Here is a 20,896-nt window from a genome sequence, read left to right on the forward strand (position 1 = left end):
AGGAGGCTAATTTTCTTAATCATAGAAAATCACCTGAATTAAAATAATACAAAGTATATAAGAGTACCAGCCCTATAAATTGTCCTGTCTTCCCTGTGAACATTTTATCTCCCATCAAAGAGGGCTAAAGAGTACTTTATTTAAGACAGCAATGGCTCTTGGAAGATTTAACCAAAGAAACATGCTTGGGGGAAAAAAAATGTATTTCAAAAATACCTTACAAATTCATTAAAAAAAAAAAAAAAAGCCAACAAACCTTAAGCTATTTACCTTTCAAATTACAACACAGATGGAAATCCTGAAACTAAGTATTGCTACCAAATAGAAAGGTTTCGTGTTCTGAGATTCCTACTAGAGGTGTGTAACCTCACTTGCATTACTTTAAAAAGTATAAGTAATTCTGAAAATTATACCATCATTACTTGGTCCTCTTTTCAGGCCTAAAGAGTAAATAATATTTATCTAAATAAACTTTATGAGAACATGCCCACTAAAGATTCCAATGTGCAAGCGATACTCAAACAATCGGCCAACTCCGGACACGGCCTATCTAATGGTACAAAGTTCAGAATTATAAACACCTGACGGCACAGGTTTATAAAATCAAGACATTTCCCAAGCAACACAAAAGAATGTCTGTTTCATCAAGCGATAAGGTCCTCCCCCTCTGCAGATTGCGATTTCAAGTTTTAAAGTCAAAAGTTGGAAAGCAAACATCCTATAAACTCTGCACCTGCCAGTGAGTGTTGGAAACAACCTGCTTGGGGGCCTTATGATTTGGTTCAACAACCAGCACCACGTCAGTGCTGCCTTCGGGGATGTTAAAACACTGTGGCTGTAATCTAGCTGTTCTTCAGTTTCTTTTCTGACATGGGTTGCTCTTAGAGTATCACCATTATTGTCATTAATGTTGCTCATTTTTAAATTGACAATGAAATGTAATTTTTTAAAAAATGTGACTTCTAAAAATCACTTGAACTTCGTTTGTATTCTTTTCAAACTGTGTACATTTTATCTTCAATTACTTTTCTGTAATTCTTTAGCCAGGCAAAAAACAGGGAACAATGCTCATGGGGGTAAGGCATATTTGACACATGAGAAATACTTTTTAAAGGGGCGCATGGGTGGCTCAGTGGGTTAAGTTTCTGTCTTCGGCTCAGGTCATGATCTCCAGGTCTTGTCTCTCTGCCTACTTGTGATTTCTCTCTCCATTAAATAAATTAATTTTTTAAAAAGTAATTAGTATACCTGGGTCTATGGACAAAAAGTACAATGATAGGTACCTACTCCACTAAGAAGCATTTCCTCTGAGTAGGGTTCACTAGAGCCGACCTCCACCCACCACCCCCTCTCAAGCGTCACTTTCCTTAAAATAAAACGTGGACTTCTGTTGTATACCAAGCATATGGTGTCTATAATAATTCAAATGCATATTATTTACATTTCACATTTTGAAAAGCAATATGAAAATGTTTGTCATTCTGTTACCCAAATGATCAACACGTTTCAAAGTAAATTCTCATTTAATCTAACTAAACAATAAGTCTAACAAATAATAAATCTAAACCTCTCTTTACTGGCACGGATTTACTCAGGTGCTAGGAGCACAATATACATCTGCTCAATGGCCATCACATAAAAAGGAAATCTGAGGGATGCCTGGGTGGCTCAGTCAGTGGGGCCGCTGCCTTCGGCTTGGATCATGATCCAAGGGTCCTGGGATCGAGTCCCACATTTGGCTCCTTGCTCATCAGGCAGCCTGCCTCTGCCGCCACTCTGCTGGCCTGTGCCTTCTCTCTCTCTCCCTTTGACAAATAAATAAATAAATAAATAAAATCTTAAAAAAAAAAAAAAAGGAAATCTGAAGTAAGTGAAGGTAAAATCTCTCTCTCTTCGTCACAAATCAAAGGGACACTCTCTGAATCATTTTCGTTCCTGTTCTTTTTCCTACATGACAGCGACACAGTTTTCAAGGTAAAAGAACCATGAAGTGTATCATAACACATCTACATACTAAAAAGCATTCATCTCGCAGCCTCAGCATCAATACAATGCAGAGCTGCCCAGAGGATTCCTCCGAAAACAGCTCGAGAGCGGACACTCGGGAATTAGTCCCATGGCAGTTATTCCGCAGGGATAACAAACCTTTGTTGATCTTGTTACAATGGATCCTTTACACCAGCTCATCTAATTTAATCTAATGTATTCTCTATTCATGAAACAGCATTTCTCTATAACCAAAAGTCTCACATCTTTGCTATTTTCAGGATACGCTTGGACTTTCTATACAGGGCGTACAAACAGCTCTTAAGCTGTGGAGGGTCATAGACACCTCTCTATGTTACAGACGTACTCTCCAGAAAACTGCCCAAGTGGAATTAAAGAAAACTCTGGGGCTTGTGAATACCCCTGCTGAAATCAAGAGCTCCTTTAAGGGTTCTGTGTAGCTTCTAAGGAATCCCCAAGTTAAGATGGACTGTGAAGCTCCATTCCACAGCAGGACTTGTCAAAGAACGTGGGACTTGTCGAGGCATCCAAAAGCAAGTCAGTTCCTACAAAATCATTATTGGCAAGCAATCTGATGGAGAGGCTTTTGGTGGCTAATAGAAAGAGATTTCAGAGAAATTTGGTAGAAAGTTGTATCAAAGCAAAACACTGATACCACCTTCAAGGAGAGCCCTTGTTGCCTGGGCTTCTGGAATCCGGAGGTGGCATCAAGCAGGTCTTCCCTTCTGGGGCTGACTGGAAGGATAGCCCCTCTGTCTCTCAGGTGAGAACTACTCCTTGAAGGAGAGGTTAGTGGGAGACTCAGCACTGTGTGGGAACACCCTGATAAGTACGCAATGACAGGCAAAATAAAACGGCATTATAGAACTAAGAATGCTAAAGCAAACAAAACCAAATAAAGTTGCAGAAAATAGTAGGGTAACAGAAACTGAATTTAAAAGGCAAGGAAAATAAGTAAAAGCTAGATCCTGCCTGACAAAATAAGAAGAGCTAACAGAACAGGGCACCTATCCAAATCCCACTTATATTCTGCCATTGAGGACAACTAGCTTCAAAATGGAAAATATTAAAGATAAAATGCAGTCTGCATAGTCGCCTGGGATACATATCCAAAAGAATTCACGGACAAGAGAAGCAGTATAAAACTGAAAATGAGCTTCTAAAAAAGCACAGTTTTCCCATTTGTCTTGGATTTTCCAAGTTTTATTTTTCTCCTTCACATTTCAAATTACTTGAAGCGTTAAGGAAGGGGCAGAAAAGTCTTATTTCCATTCTCTCTAGCTCCTTTTACAAATACAATGTATGATTTCTCCAGCTTTTGTCCCTTCTTAAAAATATTATGTGGCAAGGGACAAATATTCCATCAGAGAGTCATCATTCATGATGTTACATTATGATTTTAGGAGAGAAAAATATTTCTTTTCCCTTAATAAATCATTGTCTTAAGTGGCATTTGGTTTAACCACTGCGTAAGACAAACAGGGTAAGAATGGTCAGCTAGAATGGCCAGCTAGTTTTCCATTTGGCTCCTTCTATTGCCAAGTGGGTTTAAAGGCAAACCATGTCATACTTATATTGCTTACTTGATTAAACATTGCCACCTCTGCTTACTAAACAAATCTAAATATACTTTCCTTGGGGTAACTAAGGAGTGTGTTATGGCTACTTAGTTACACTAAGGTTGTTTCTAAACCAATTGACAAATAGGCCCAATGCCTAATATGTTCCTGCCTCAAAAAAAGTAGGATCCCGGGGCGCCTGGGTGGCTCAGTGGGTTGAGGCCTCTGCCTTGGACTCTGGTGGAGATCCCAGAGTCCTGGGATGGAGCCCCGAAGTAGGCTCTCTGCTCAGCAGGAAGCCTGCTTCCACCTCCCCACCCCGCCCCCGCCTGCCTCTCTGCATACTCATGATCTCTCTCTGTCAAATAAATAAATAAAATCTTAAAAAAAAAAAAAATAGGATCCCTGTACTGAAGCAGGTTAGGGTGTCAAAGAGCAGTTGAAAGACAAAGTAGTAAGTCAATCAATTATTTGACATCAAACAACTAAACCCTTCCAACTGACTGGGCTGATCATTTTGAAATGAAGTTAAGCATGTTAGAGAAATACCAATTTAAGTCTTTTCTTACTCAGTTAAGTTACAAAGCTACACTAGATCACATTTTTAAATCAAAGACATGAAACATACCTTTCACAGAAACCCATGTGGAAATTAACATTTGTGAAAGGAAAAAGCAATTATTTGCCCATTAAATTAAGACCAATTTTCATAAAAATATGAATATTTTTCACATTCATTTCACTCATTTTCATGGAAAAATAAAATTAAATTAAACTTTGCTAACTATTGAATATGCTAATCACCAAAATGAATTTTCTGATAAGTGGTTTTTCCAGTAAACAGCATACCATATGGTCCCCTGTTCTGCTATAATGTTTCAATAAGTAATCAAAACATGTTCATCTTTTTATATTATATCAAAATTTTAAATATCCCAACTATAAACAGGAATTTTTTTTTTAAATGATAGTGTGCATTTATAGGTAGGGTATTATTTTTTTCTATTTTCTAGCAAGAAAGGATATATACCTAACTTAATATACCCTGGGATTTTTCTATACTCTGCCTAAAATATACAGATGTGGCTCTAGCAAGGAAACCTACAAACTTCTGCTACCTTCCCATATACCCATACTTACACATATTTCTCCAAATACAGATGTGTTTATCTTTCAATCCAGGCTTTGTTACAAATAATCTTGAGTACAGGCAGCATTTAGAGCTGCTTTTTATATAAATGTAATGTAAGTGTGAAGCTTGTTATAATGAAAGTATCTATTATAAAATCTGAGCTTAGGAGAAGATGTATGATTTTTGCCATTTGGATTAGTCTAAAAGAACGGAGGAATTTTCTCATGACTATTTTGACTATTCAAAGAATCTTCCTGTGTAATGCCAAACAAAAACATACCAATATTCAAAGGGAAAAAATACTAAATGCATAGAGATGTACAGTGGGAGATATACACAAAGTACATAAACAGTCATAAATGACTGAAAAAAATGAAATACAGGAAAATGCGTAAATGCTGTATGGAAATATAGCAAGTGAAAACGTCATAACTCCCGTGTGAAGAGCTTAATGTAATGTAGTGAAGTATTACAGACAGTCTTTATTTAAGCTCACAATACTCCAGATACACTTAGCCAACACGTTGGGGGCAAGGATGATGAGGAAAAATCTATAAAAACTCTTTTCAAACCTCTTTAGAGGCTTGTACCTAGTAATCAGTGAATAATCTGAAAGTCCTTCCATCCACGCACTTGTTTTTCTGTCCATTCCTCTTATCTTCTTTCTCTCGTTTCTTCTACGTGGCTCAGTGCCAGTTAGACCTGAAGATAAACTTTGAACTTAGAAGCAAGGAAAGAGTTCAATTCAAGCAATTTGAAAGATAAGGAACTTTGGAATTCTCAAATTATCTCACTTTCTTTCTTTTTCTGATCATTTCAGGCACTATATTTTAGGCATTCGAGGACCAATGTGTTCTACAACTGTTAATGTTGGATTTTTGTGGGCACTTCCTATTTTTATACTTTATGATGCATCTTTTAAATTTCAAGAGTGTGACAAAAGAAGTGTTCTCAAACACAGAGAACACAGTAAGTGATGGAGAGCGAAGGAGTTCCTTGATCTCAAGGTTATACAACACGAAATGTGCTAGTGAACAATGGCATAAAAAAATCTCACACCTAGAAACTTAAAGAAGAGTTCTTTGTTGTTGAGAATTAATATTAACTCACCCTGTCTGGGAATAGCAGTCTGTATGGTTTTCGAGCTCTGTTTGCTTTTAGAAATGATACCTAGTGGGGGTGCCTGGGTGGCTCAGTGGGTTAAGCATCTCCCTTTGGCTCAGGTCATGATCCCAGGGTCCTGGGATCAGGCCCCCATTGGGCTCCCAGCTCAGTGGGGAGTCTGTTTCTTTCTCTTCCTCTGCCTCCCCGCTCCCTGCTTTCTCTTTCTGTCAAATAAGTAAATAAAGTCTTTTTAAAAATGATAGTTATTTAGAAGGTCTTTAATTGCCTTAAAATGTAAGAATCCTGTCATGAACTTTGGTCTGTCTATATTAAGGAAATTAGAGTCCATCAGCAATTCAAGCACAGCAGAGGCAGGGACCTTAACATCTTCATCTGAATCTTTGATGAAAACAAACAAAAAAGCCAAAAGAAAACAAACTCTAAAAACCTCAAAAACAATCCAAAAACAAAAATAAAGAAACAAGAGCCCCCAACAACCCCTCTACAACTTCCTGGTCCTTTGTCACTTATTTGTAGCAATTACTAAAATGTCATTTAGAAAAATCTGTGTTCCCGTAAATTTAAAGAAGACAATTCTGAGCTATCTGGAATGGTTCCAGGAAAGGAAGAGGCATAATGCCCAAAATATTAAGTAAAATAAAAACAATAGTTTGAAAGAAAAGCTGAAATGATTTTAATATTTAGACCTCCAAGAAAAGCTACTATGTATCCACAGGTGGTTTGCAGTGGGAGGGAAAATGCTATAATTACTCAATATTAACCATCATTGGTTGGCAAAAGGGCACACTGTGATCAGATATTTTCAGAAATAACCATATCCTACACGTATAAGGAACTCCTGCTTCAGTGTGCATCCTGTCCATTTTCTAGTGTCTTCAATAAAAATACTCAAATTTAGTTATCAGAAATGTCAGTGGCATCCTCTTACACAAGTCTTTATATTTAATTGCCATTGTTTTCAACCTAGCTTTAAGTTGTTCGGTGTACGTTACACATGACAGATAAAGTTATAAACTCAGTTGACAGCATATTCAGTCTACTGCAAACATAAATTTTTAGAATTCCTATTCTAATACTGATGTAATATAGTATATTGGGTATGATTTCTTAGTATTACTAGAATTGTAAATAGCTTTGAAAATCTTCAAAGAGGGAACCTTTCATAAGCACATTTTAAAAATAGTTTTCCAAAAAAAATGTCTATTTATTATAGATATATGAGGCAGGAATACCCTATTAAACATTTAAACAAATTCAGAGAGGTTACAGCATTGCAAACATGTTTACATTATATTAGACCTATTTTATAGTAATAAAATATGAGTTTAACTCAAAGAAAACAAAATAATTAAAACTGATACATAGTATAGTAACAAGCGCACTACTACCTCTCATTTAAATAGCAAGAACAGATGAAATACTACTCTTAATACTCTGTCCTTGTGCCCTGCATTTGACCACTGTGCATTTTACTGAAAAATAAATTAATATAATAGTTTTTTACAAATCTGATAGTTTGATGGTAAAAGAAATGCAGGTACTATAGAAGACAGTTTAGTCAATGTTAAAGAATTTTAAACAAGTAACAGCCAAAGATTCTAAATCATGAATGTGACCTCCAAATATCTAAGGGGTGTCACAGCATAGGTTTCCATTCTATCAACAATTTGTCTTTGTGCACATAATGACAACCAACATTTATTATCATACAATGTGTGCTAAGCATGGTTTTAAGGGCTTCTTCATATGTATTCCCTCATTTAAGCCTTTACTATCCTATTCAGTAGGTACTATCATTAGCCCCAAATACAGGATGATGACACAGTAAGTAATTAGTTAACAGTTACATGACTGACAGGTGGCAGTGTCAGGATTTGAACGAAGCCTTAACATGGTCTCAATAACCACTCTACCACCCCTAGCTACAGTGTCTCTTCTACACTACCCACAGGTCATGGTGCAGCAGGGGACAGCAAGTAGTTACAAATGAACCCAGATTCAAAGGCCCACATACGAAACAAGGACTAGGGGAGGGGCGTGGGGGGTATGCCTGGGTGGCTCAGTCAGTTAAACGTCTGCCTTCAGCCCAGGGTCTTGGATCTATTAGAGAGTAAGTATCACCTTATCAAAAAGGAAGACACCTCTAAAGAAAGGAATGACTAGAGCCATTATTAATAGCTTCTTACAGTGAAAATCTCCCAGCTACTTGGAACAGCCTCACTGTTAGTGCTGTATGTCCCTCACTGCCATGGTTGTGGGGTTTTGTATTAAAGCAACAGGAAGTCAGCATGTGAATCACCAAGCAGGACCTCTACTCCATATCGCATTCTGAGTCTAGGCAAAGAGAGGAAAAGGGAACATCAGGGAAAAGAGGAAGTGAGGAAAAGACAAACACAACCAGGAGAAGATGGGGAACCGAATGCAGACTTTGAGGTGGACCTCCAGAGTCACAGCTTCCCCAGAAGACACAGAGTGCCCCACCTCTCAGATCCTCTGCTCAAGATGGAGTTGGGACAAATGGTATGATCCTTCTGCATTTTTCACAGCAAGCTCTTCTTCCTAAAAACACACTGTCTGCCAACAAAGTGTTATTTTCGATTCCTTTGACTCTCCTCTCAGATCTAATACGCGATCATCTACATAACGATTTGACAAATGGAAAGTTTCCAACAACTATTAGTCAGCAAATCTTATCCGCCATAAACATTTCATTCTGCTTCTAAAAGAGCTTCATATTTCAGGTATAAACTGGGAGTCACAATGGCACTTTCAAAGAATCTCTCATTTAAAAGATTTTAACTATGAAGGCAGAGCTACAGCATGGTGTTAAACAAAAGATTGAAACACTTGATATAAACAATTAAAGTACAGTTGAATTTATAGCCATTCCAGACAATATGTGAGAGTATTGTCTAAGATATCTGACTCAAATATTTGTAGATAGTCTTAAGACAAAAACCTACATTCTTAATTTTATATTTTGTCATGAATTTTAAAGCTTTCTGAAATTAAACAAAACTATCTTTCATAAACCATACCTCCATATTATACTTAAAACTATGAATTTATGACTATATTGATGTGTCCTGTAGCAAGAGAAATTTCTCCAGGAAACAAAAGGGTGATATCTATACTTGGATTTTCTTAAGTCTAAAGGGAAATAAATGTGGCTAACATTGCACTGCAAATACTTCCTACCCTTGTTAAATTATACAATAACATTAAACCAGTTGGAAAATATTCCTCTCAGTATTTGAGAAATACACAGAAACTTAAGTACTAGGTCTCTATTATAATAATTATTTATTTTTATGAATTAATTACCCAAAATGATGTAAATATTTGTATGCATAATTCAACAGTAATCAGTGGTGTTTATCTTGACTAACTGATAATCTACAGACTGCAGTGCATTTATGATTTCAATGGAATTAATCTTCGATTCTCTACACTTCACTGTGAAAAGAACTATAAGCAGGTTTCCAAGAGGAGCCTTTTAGCACCAAGGCTTTATTTGCAGGAGGAAAAAAAAAACTCCTGGGCAAACCCATCTTTATTTACTGCAATATATAACTATTCTCTAAAGGAGTAAAAACTCTTAACTCCTTGTAATGTACACATCTGAGAGATATTTTCTTTGCCATATAAATAAGATGTAAGAATAATAGACATGTTTCAAGAAGCAACACGAGGAAGTCAATTCTCCTTCGTCCATGGGAAAAATAATGACAGGCCCTTTTTTGACCTATGAGAATGCCAAGGATCTGTGGGTGATGGGCAGGAGATGGGGGGTGGGGGTGGCAATCTTCCTTCTTGACAATTCCAGCATCCCTAAAATCCTCCTCTGTTCTTTTTAATCACATTTCCAGATTCAGACTGAAAGAAACACTTTATTCTTGTTTGGTAAATTTTATCTAGATGGTTCCACAGGTTATACATCAATTTCACTTTCTAAGCAATCACACCCTGCCTGTTTTCAGCTGGCTTCCTGTGACGGCGTGTTGACACCCTTGCTTGAATGGTCATGGCATGTAAGGGAAATGCCAGGGCATATCTGTCAGCTCTATGGATTGAAGCCACTGCAGTGTGGCTCCTTAATGATTCATAATGGAGCTGAGAAGTGACCACTGGCAGTGCTGCTGGGAGACGCTGGTGGCTGACACCGATTACAGAACGCGATACAGATGTTTTCCCAGCGAAGATGCCTCAGAGCATCTCGTCTCATCGGCTCACGATGGCGCATGCCTGTTATCCGAAAAATGAAAATAGATATTCAACCCCCTCCTCTTGCTAACAAAACAAAATAAAACAAAAACAAAAAATCCAAACCAAAACCAAAAAACTAACAAGAAAACTAAACTAAACGTGTCTTTTGATGGACTTCTAAAAAGTGGCTAATTTTCAAATAATAAATCACCGGACAGAGTTTATAATAAGAGCTGATTTTATAAATGCTTCTTCTATAGTTGGGCTACTCTTCTAAATCATAGTTATCTTTAAACTTCAGTGTTTCTAAAGGAAAACAGATAAAGGAGATCCTCATTTTTTTTAAAGTCTTTATATATAAAAGAGGTATATTAAAGCATTTACACAGGATATGCTATTTAGGATTTGCTTTAAAATGCTTGAGCCCACCTCACCCCACCCCCCAAAAAAGTGGGATGACAGAAGCAACAAGATTAACAAACATCAAAAATGGTCAACACCGGATTATGGTATATTAATAGTATTCTCTCAACTTCTATAATATATTTGAAAAATCATCATTTAAAATACTTACTTAGAAACCTATAAACATGGGGGTTTGTTTTAAATCATATACTTTTCCTAAATTAACAAAAATCACTTGAGAGTCAAATATAAACAAGTCTAATATATTTTCCCTTTAGAATTAAAGCTTTCATCACTTTGAAAAAGAAATACACAATACATTCTCAATTTCATTCTAGAATTACGAACCCTATCATTTTAGCCTCTTTGCTACATCCAACTATTAATGTCTAATATTCTGCAAACTATAACCTGACTGTTAATTAAGGGCAAATGAGACAGTAACTAAAGAAGATCGGTCCTAAGTCACCATCCAAACTAACTGACACTAGTAAGCAATTATTTTGATGTCTCTCATTTTGCTAACAGAGAGTAAAACAACAAAGAATGACTGTGACATTCAAAAGCCTGCTCACTTCCCTCGCTGGCTGCAACACTTGTTTTTTCATTATGCCTACATATTTAAATTTCAGCCGTGCACTTGTCATAATCTACCCTCCCAAAGCCTCAGATTGCTGCATTTCTAAAATATAACAGTAAGCTGTAAGACTCTTTCATTAATCTTCCAACATGGACCACTTAAAAGTAAGTGAGGCATTATAGCCTAATTCAGTTAAATTTTCCATAGCATCTACATTCAGATGGAAATGTATCTGCCAGCTTATTAGGTGCTGAGGATATTACATTATACTCTGTGACGCTCAGCGCGATGACTCACACAGCAAAAGAAAAAGAAAAATGGATTGAAATGGAATAAAATTAAGTGCTATAAAAATCAACTGGTAAAAATTATGCATGATAAAGACTTGTACTTTCTCTAAAAATTCCATCTTCAAATGAGAGATATATTGGTCCTTAAGACCAGAATAAGACACTTCGGATGGGAATGAAATTCAAGTTTGGAAAGTTGTTACTCAATATTCAAACAGCAACAAACCCTCTGGCTAGGATTACAAACCTAGTTTAATAGCTTCTTAGCTCCACTGTGATCACTGAGATCACTCTTCTTTTTTTCTTTTCTACTTTTAATTCTGCAGTTAATAAACTGTGGAATCTTAGAGTCGGAGTAGGATTTAGAAATAGCGCTAAGTCAACCACCTAATCTTGTAGATAAAGAAGGAAGGCTCATAGAATGTCAGTCTTGCCTCCTCCTAGATTAGAGCAAACTTAGCCTTCTTTACGTGTTTGTCCTGACACAGGCTGCCTTGTTTGTGCTTTTGAAAGATCCCTTTATATATCTGATTGTAAAAACTCACTTCCCTCTCTTCCTACCCACCCCTGTATATATAAACACATACACAAAGATTTATATGTGTGTGTGGGTATACATAATAGAGGTATCTCCTAAACTGACAGAGTATCTCTGAAAAGAAAAAGCCCCTGGAAACTATCTCAGAATTTCTGGGGGGAGGGGGAAATCGCATAAACTTTCAGCCTTGTAAAAGATGTTAAGCAGAACTGTATAATTAAAATAATTTAGTCCTGTTATGCCAACCTCAAGGCTATATCACAGTTGTTCACAAACTACTATTAAGACAAAATAAAATTAAGCAAAAGCTTCTTCGTTCTATTTTCAGAAGCTAGATTTCAAAGAAAAAAAAAAATTAACTGCTTAACATCACCAACTTAACCTCCAGTACAGCTTTTTAAGCAATCTCCATGTTAGGGAAGATAAACTAAACTTAAAAGGCTCAATTACATCCATCCAATTTGAGGTCTCAAAATCTGAAAGAGACTTTAAGACCTCAGACAGAGAACAAATGATGAGACAATATTAATATGGGAGTTCTTTTGCCTTGTAGTGAAGCAATGTGGAAATAGCAAACATTCAAACATTTTGTCTCTTTGTTTGCTGGGACCTACAAAGTTCAGTCATGTGATAATCTTTCACTTAGCGAAGTAATAAAAAGGACTACAAAATTATAAAAATTATCAGGAAATTGTTTAGGCCATATATTCATTTCACTTTTTTTTTTTTTTTAAGATTTTATTTACTTATTTGACAGAGGGAAAGAGACAGTGAGAGAGGGAGCACAGCAAGGGGAGTGGGAGAGGGAGAAACAGGCTTTCCCCTGAGCAGGGAGCCCGATATGGGCCTCAATCCCAGGACCCTGGAATCATGACCTCAGCCCAAGGCAGACATTTAACGGACTGAGCCCCCCAGGTACCCCTGACTGTACCCAGGTACACCTTGGGGATTAGTCTTTAGAAAATCTATCTTGACATACATTTTATAGGCATAAAGTATAGTAACGATATGACACATGTGTATTTCAAATCTCCAGCAGAGCGAAATGCTGTCTAAATAAGTCACCTGCAACCATCCTGTCTGGTAGTACACAGTTAGAGGCCACCATTCTCTGCAGAGCTTCCCAAAAGAGCGGTCTGTTACACAAGGCTCATCCCAGCACGGTGGGAAACAGAGCACCATTCAGGCAAAGCAGTCCATTTCCACGGAGCTGCCGGCACATTTGTAACCAAGTTCCTAACACGGCCCGCCCTGGATCTTTACTCAAAACCTCCAAAGTGGCTATGCCACGTAAAAGGTAGGACAAGTCATAATATAACAAATTGGTTTCTTTTTTACCTTTGTCAGAACAGATCCCCTGTCTACTCGTTTGCAATCTCTCACCATGTCTGACTTCTCTTTTTCCAGGCTGGGGGTTTTGGTCACAACTTGAAGTTAATACTTTAAAATATTTTAAAGAGAAGCTAAGTCATGTTGGCTGCACTGAGTTTGGAAAATAACCTGAAGATATAAATATGTTCTAAATGAAGTGTTTAAGATATTTAGATTTCTACTTTCAAATGAAGTCTGTTCACTCATCGGTCCATCTAGGCCATAAATGTATAGTCCCGTGAAAGCTCTGGTTTTACAATTCAGGGGACATCCCTGATTACTATATCACCTGGGATGTCAGACAGGGTTTCAGCTTCCACATCAGTTCTGATGGGAGGTGGATTTCTGGAGTGATGGCAGGCATGTAATGAATGTATCCTTCCTGACCTCCGCCAGGCTGTACATACGCTAGACATGGAAAAGTATGCAGTGTTTTACTAGAAATCACAAAGAGTGCATTGTCTCCTTGCAAGTGATCTCTTGCTGAGATAACAAAAACGCAAAGTTATTGTAAGTCACACTACAGCTACATTGTACACAGATGTCTCTTGTCCTAAGGAATTTTAAATATAAAATTAAATAATATAAAATTAAAATATAAAATTAAAATATAAAATATATAATAAATAATACAAGAAAATATAAAATGCAGACACTGCTAAACAAAGATGGTATTAGAGTCTCTATCAATTACATAACTTAAGGAATCAAATTAGAGAAAGAAGGAACTCTATTCTAGAAGTTTTACGTGAAGAATAAGGGCATCCTGAATTTGTAACATATTGTGGAGCAAAAAATTCACCTGACAGATACTCTCTTTCTGGAAAGGTTTTGATGGAATGTGGCTACTGTTATCAACACAGGTTATGTTCCCCGGGGCTATCAGCTGCATGACTGATGGGTCTCATTCTTGATTACAGTACAGGAAAAGCATGAAAAAGAATGAAATGTGAGGGTGATACACTGAAGATGATTATCTATAAAAGGGCAGGACCTGACATATGTTTTCTTCATTGCAAAATACCTGGTACATGGTAAGTGCTTGTTGAATGTATCCAGTAAAGAAAGGATGACAGCATATCAGCTCAGTCTGTGGTGCTGATATGAACCAATTATATGACATGTATTTAAGTATTTAATTCTTAGTGCTCTCATCTCTAAAACTGAACTATCAATACCTGTCTCAGCTGTTTTATGGAATGAATGAAATCATGGAAGTGTAAGCACCTAGCCTAGCACCACAATGCCTGGGATACAGTCAGTGTTTGGTAAAAGCTCACTGAAAAAAAAAAAAAAAAAAAAAAGCTTGAAAGACAGTTTAGTACTGGGCTAAAACAAATTAATTCCATCGGGCTATCCCTTTATCTACCACCTTTATCCTACTCCTCTTTGAAACTTATTGATCTCTGAATTTAGCTGGAGGAATTCTAATAGCTCTATTTAACTTAATGATACTAGTATATCCCAACTAAGTCCTTACCACAACACCGTTTATCCTGGTATCTTGTGGCACAATCTACAAAATTAGCAACTGAGTTGTTAACATGCTAGAATAATGATTAGACTGTTGGTGTATAAGGCATGTTTAAATTACTATGGCAACTTAAATTTGTATCTCTCAATGCTCTTTTTGGATGCTACTAATAACATATCAAAAGTGAAAAATATTAAATTTGTAGATAAAAATGAAATTTTAGAACAAATGTATAGTTCCAATAGTTTAAAACCATGCCTGAAAAGGACTGTCTTTTATTTATGTTCTCATAAATTTAATCCTAATTCTGCTATTACTATCTAAAAATATAGAGTTTGTCATGGAACTTCGCCTACTTTATTTGGTATACGTTTCTGTGATTGAGTTTCCTTTCTACTAAAAATATGGAAACTTCACATATATTAACTTACACAATTCCACAGATATTTCATACCTGTTCTTTCTGTAAAATATTCTCTACATTTGAGCACTCAGCAAAGTACTAAAACATTATATCTATATCATTTCTCTTTCTATATAAATATATAGAGAGGGTTTGTTTTTCCTTTTGGAGAAATGAATACATGCAATTAGCCCACGGGAAGGTTAACTGAACTACTTTTTGTTTTGTTTTGTTTTGTTTTGTTTATCTTAACCCTTAAAAGTCTAACCCATGGTTCCGAAGCAGGGGCAGTTTTGCTCACCAGGGGACACTTGACAATATGTGGAGACAAGTTTGGTTTTAAGAACTAAAGGTTGAGAGGACATTGCCACTGGTATGTAGTCAGTGAAGATCAGGGATTTCTGCTAAGCATCTATAATATACAGGACAGCCCCCTACAGCAAACACCTATCAGCTCCAAAATGTCAGGAGTACAGAGGCTGAGAAACCCTAGTCCACATCAGAGTCAATTTAATAAATGCCCTTCAGAAATTGATATTTCCTTTTGTAACATTAACCTTGAAGTAAGAACTATACTGTTTGTAGGCATTTAAGACAAACACAGTGTGATATTTTACGGTAATATGGATAAGTTTTTTGCATCTTTATCCTTGACTTGAAACATCTGCATAAGTGATCCCTATTTACACATCTCTAACACACTCTTGAAGCCCGTAGATCCTGCCAGTAGATCTGCACTGCAGTGAGAACAGAGAATTGAAATGTGAGCAATGGGTGCTTTGTCAGAGCGGCTGCAATCTGCAAGTCAATCAGGCTTAATTGGTCCAATAAACAAAAACATTACATCAATTATAAAAATCTCCGAAATCACTGTCATGTTTTCATTGATTAATTCCTACTCATTTACTCAACAGAAAGAGTTTTGTAGCAAGAAATAAAATGCTTTAAATCACATCCAGTATACTGCAAAGCCAGGTGTCTAATTATAGCAACCTCCCCCCACCCCCCTTCACTCACTTCTTTCAGAGAGCAATGTTAGCTGCAGAGACTACTAACTCCTTATTGTGAGCTACATTTTTAAATTTTTTATGTCAGTCATCTTTGGGGGAAATGTCTGAAAGAAAATAAAATTGGTTCTGGGGTAAGAAGCATTGGCTGAGGTATCAATAATTTGGTTAATTTATTAAATGCATACTAATTAGCTAATCCTGTCATTAAGTCACTTTTACTCTTTTGAGTTAGCTCCTATGACAGCAATATTTAGTCTTCCCAAATTAAAAATACTAAGACCTATCCATTTCCCAGTGGTTTTCAGGCCAAATTTAGGAAAACACAAATCCACTATCTGCCACTACTCAACCTGAACCAGTCAATGGTTTCTCATACCCTTTAAGTAAACACTCAACTCCTCAGCTGAACTCACAAAGTGTCTGGTAACCTGAGGCTTACCTTCTGGCTCCGTGCCTTCCCTTTTTTCCCTAACTGTCATTTCAGTTACATCACACTGCCAGCAGTTTCTGGAACATTCTGTATTTTTTTCAGGCTTGACTTGAAAATCATGGATGTTTCATCGCAAATGTGTTTTATCTGTCTGGTTACACCTTTATTCTTATCCTTACTACCGAGTATATCATTGGAACTACTCAGGAAGCCTGCCTTGCCTTCCCTCTCCTCTGTTTCCATAGTATCCTGGGGACCTCCATCAATGAGCATATTCTACTACATCCTCTAATGATCTGCTAGGTCTCCTATGTGAGACTGATATTTTAAAGGTAAGGAGCCTCAACTGTGAAGACTGAGAACTTGGCAATGGCTGGTACGGAACAGCTTATAAACACTAGTAACTGAATCGATAAAAGAATGAATGATGGTCCTTTCATATAGATCTGGGTGGGTATGTGGGTTCCTTTCTCCACTGACAATGGTAACATTTTATTTTCTCCTAACCATCCTCAATGATATATATATATATATATATATATATATATATATATATATTCTATAATCAAGCTATCTACTCACTAAAGCCTTCAAGGTTCAGCTTCAGTGTCTGTTACATAGTTGCTATTTAATTAACACCTGCTGAATAAACAAATCAAGGAATGAATCCTTAAAAAGTTGTTGAGTATGATTAAACCAAGGACAGAAGGATCTCAGTAAAGGCTGACTAGCAAAAGGAGGGGATAATGTGCAAGTTATTTCTCTCTGGATTTAGGAAAACAATGTGTACGAACAAATAACTCTACTTGGCAAGTCCACTTGAAGGATACATGCATATTCATGACACCAGTATTGCAATTTTGCTGGGTTTGGAAGTTTTCAAAATAAAATTTTGAAAGGAAAAATGCCAGCAGCTATAATAAATGTAGAAGTACCTGCAGAAGGGTCAACAGAGTGCTAGGAGATCCCCACGCAGAAGAATGAGAGGAACCCCTACCCAGCTCTGGGAGCAGAGAAGACCAATTAGGGAAGATGTCACAGCAAAGGGGATTCCTGGGATGAATCTTGAAAGACAGACAGGGATAAAGAAAAAGAGAAGGGAAGGAGATTCCAGGATGAGTGAATGAATGACCTAAATGACATAAGCACGGAAGACATTGTTTACACTGCACTCTATCAATTTAAAAAAGTTAAAATGTGTGTTAATATTACCACAAATCATTACTGAACAGATATATAATTTTTAGGTACCACTAATCTTTTTTTCCTACTTTGCTAATTTTATTTACTTTGTTTTTAAATTATATTTTGTTATTTGTTGATATAAAAAATAATAGATACATTGAAAATAACTCAAACTTTTGGTATTTGCAAGCATTATCTTATTGTTTGTTTGTTTGTTTTTACATTAAATCTGAACCAACAGGGTTTGGGATATGGGCATGGGGCTTATGTTATAGTTTTTGTTATGTGATGGAGTAACACAGGAGCTGTCTTTGCTTCAAATAAAGATGAACGATCTATAGGAGGATTAAAGAAGTAATGGAATACTAATCTGATTATACACACAAGCCAAGGACCTATTCAAGAAGCATTAAGGTGAAGATACTTTAAAAAAAATGACAGAATAAGCATATTAGAAACTAGAGATAATTAAACATTTGGAAATCACTAGGGCCCTGAGCCAAGGTACTTGGTTGCCATGACAAAGCCAAAAGAAGCTACAGAAAACTTGACAGGCAGGTATCCTGGGAGAAGCTGAACACAGAGGGAAAAGGCCAATGTTTTCAAGAGGCAATAAGATTATAATTTTCTAAATCTCTCTTGGGACTATGCTCTGAGTATTACTCTGCCTTGAGTTTTAGAGCAAGAGTCCAGTTTGACTGCAAATGAAGATACAGGTACTGTGAAACAGGGATATTTTACCTAATGTCTGAACCCTCTTCTGGCTTTTTAATTTACCATGAATCACAAAGAATTTCCTCTTTGCTATCGGATAAAAAGGAGGAGCCAGGAACACATGGGAAGCAGTCACATTCACCAACCGGTAACGACCCCTAGAGCCACTTACTGTTGTCTTGCACTCCATGCCCCTCTCAAACCCCAGAATGGACACCTGGGGGTTCTATAATGCTGACCCCTCCAGGGATGGGCGGGAACCTGTCTGCACTGGCCAGTGTTAGCTGCTGGGGGCATCTCATCTCAACCCCCATTTTCAGTGACCTTATACTGATAGCCTGAAACTAGTTGTGGGATTACAGAACTCAGCAAACAGACCCGCAAACTTGACAGATCAAGATGGTTCTGTTTTTTTCCCCTCAGAGAGCAGATTGTTAACCACTTACCACCATACCACTAGATCCAACCCATCTTGGCAGTCAGAAACCAAGGACACGTCTCATGATAAATAATAACTAAAAAAGCTCAGCAATCTGTTAGTGAGCAAATCAGTTTGGATTCCTCTTATAAATCAAATGATTTGAAATTTGCATTGTCGTTTGTCCAGCTTAAATGTCTAGATCAAAATATATATGCATATATAGGTCTTGCTAATATCAACTAAGAAAGACGCCAAAACCATTGCTGGCTTAAACACGTAGTTGAAGTCGTAAGTACTAAATGTAGCTTCTGAGAGTCAAATAGTTTTCCCTTACTTTTGGGCAACTGATCATCTTTCTATACCACATGTATCCATTAAAAAACAAACAAACAAAACAACAGATTCCTTTTATAATTTAGAGGTGAACCGATGTGGATCACTCAATTCTCTGGAGGGAAAGGATCTCTGAACCAGTACTGTCTTATGCACTCCATATCAGAAAAGAAGAAAATATGTTCTTTCAGTATGAATAAAAGGAAGCATGAAAGAAAAAAATGTCATCACTTGGATATCTCAACCCACTCTCTTCATTCCAAAGAGCAAAGGAAAGACACCTATTTCTCAAGAAGAAAACTAACTGCACATGGGTATTTCAAAGTGAATGATTCACATATTTTTTTTCAAATAGCTTTTGTGGTCTTTTCTATCCTTTAATGAGTCACTTAAATCCCAAAAGGTAATTTTCAACTCTATTTTCTCCTCAATCATTTGTCTTCCCCAGGCCCCCTGCCCCGATAAATCAGGCATACAACAATGCTCAAGAAGCAGGTGATTTAACATTCTACTTACAATCTTCACCAACACATCTGTTTAAATGTGCATAAATGAAAAATACCTTTAATCAAATATATCAGTAATCAAAAACACTGACATATTTATAAGTAATGAATTAACCTGCATATGACTTCATTTAAAAGAAAGTTTTTATTTAAATTCTAGTTAGTTAACCCATGGTGTAGTATTTACTTCAGGTATAGAATTTAGTGATTCATCACTCACATACAACACCCAGTGCTTATCACAATTTAAACCTCCATATGACTTTAAAGTTCCCTAAATCACAATCTGTCTTTAAAGTTTAGTAATTCCTCTTTTATACACATTTTGACTCTTCACGGAATGCCAGAAGCTATTCTCAATGATAAGCATATGAAGTTAAATAGTCTAAGTTAACAAATTCTTTTTTTCTTAAATACAGCCTACAAAAATACTCGTTCCTTAATTTACACACATACAAACACACCTCTTTAAGAAGAAAATTGAACGTGGGCACTTTTTTTTTTTTAATTTCTCAAGTGTTTTCTGTCTCATAGATCCTGTGGATCCCCATATTTCTAATTCTAACCATCCATACAAACCCTCACAGGGGCCAACCTTATTTCTAACTCTTTGCATCTCATTGCTTTGATCATTTTATGTTATCTCCCTGAAGTTCAGATTCCCCTGATCAATAACATCACTCATTCAAATGTGAGCCTACAGTCAGGATTCTATGGGAATCGTAACATAAAAAAGCAAGAACAAGATGGTTAAATGAGACACCTTTTGAGATCCAATTTCTCTGACACTGTTTCCTACATATCTTTCCTCCTGTTCCACACCTTCCCCCCCCCCCGCCAAACTAAACCACCACACATCCTCCCAGAATTCTAATTATCCACATTACTGACACACAAGTAGTCTTTTAAGTATTCCTCTTATGCATGCAGGGGGACTCCCCTGCTCCTACCAGGCTCCCTCTCAGGGATGGGAACCTTGCACCAAAGACAGTGTGTGAGAACTACCTCTGTTGATGTTTATATAACACATTATTATTTTCCATAATCCTCACAAAAGCCATTGGAAGTCATCCAAGCAGATGCTACTACCTTATTGTAGAGGTAAGGAAACCAGCTCTGAGATGCAAAATGTCTGGTCAGGGATCATGTATTCAATGAGCAGCAATGGTCTTAACTATAATCAGATCTGCTGAGAATTGACCAGCCT

The 20,896-nt window shown here is 36.8% G+C and overlaps 1 protein-coding gene across 20 annotated transcripts in view; it reads right to left on the reverse strand.

Annotated features, from left to right (window-relative positions):
* Positions 1-20,896, reverse strand: part of MBNL1 (muscleblind like splicing regulator 1) — a 198,572-nt gene that overhangs the window by 68,181 nt on the left and 109,495 nt on the right. For 10 of the 20 annotated variants that reach the window (XM_032344932.1, XM_032344949.1, XM_032344978.1 and 7 more), the window contains exon 3: positions 17,466-17,594. The exons of the other annotated variants lie outside the window; for them this stretch is intronic. In XM_032344932.1, coding sequence (XP_032200823.1) covers positions 17,466-17,594 — 129 coding nt within the window. The remainder of the gene's footprint in view (positions 1-17,465; positions 17,595-20,896) is intronic. 20 annotated transcript variants of the gene reach the window in all.

The sequence above is a fragment of the Mustela erminea genome, chromosome 1 (genome assembly GCF_009829155.1).
Source record: "Mustela erminea isolate mMusErm1 chromosome 1, mMusErm1.Pri, whole genome shotgun sequence".
Taxonomy (NCBI): Eukaryota; Metazoa; Chordata; class Mammalia; order Carnivora; family Mustelidae; genus Mustela; species Mustela erminea.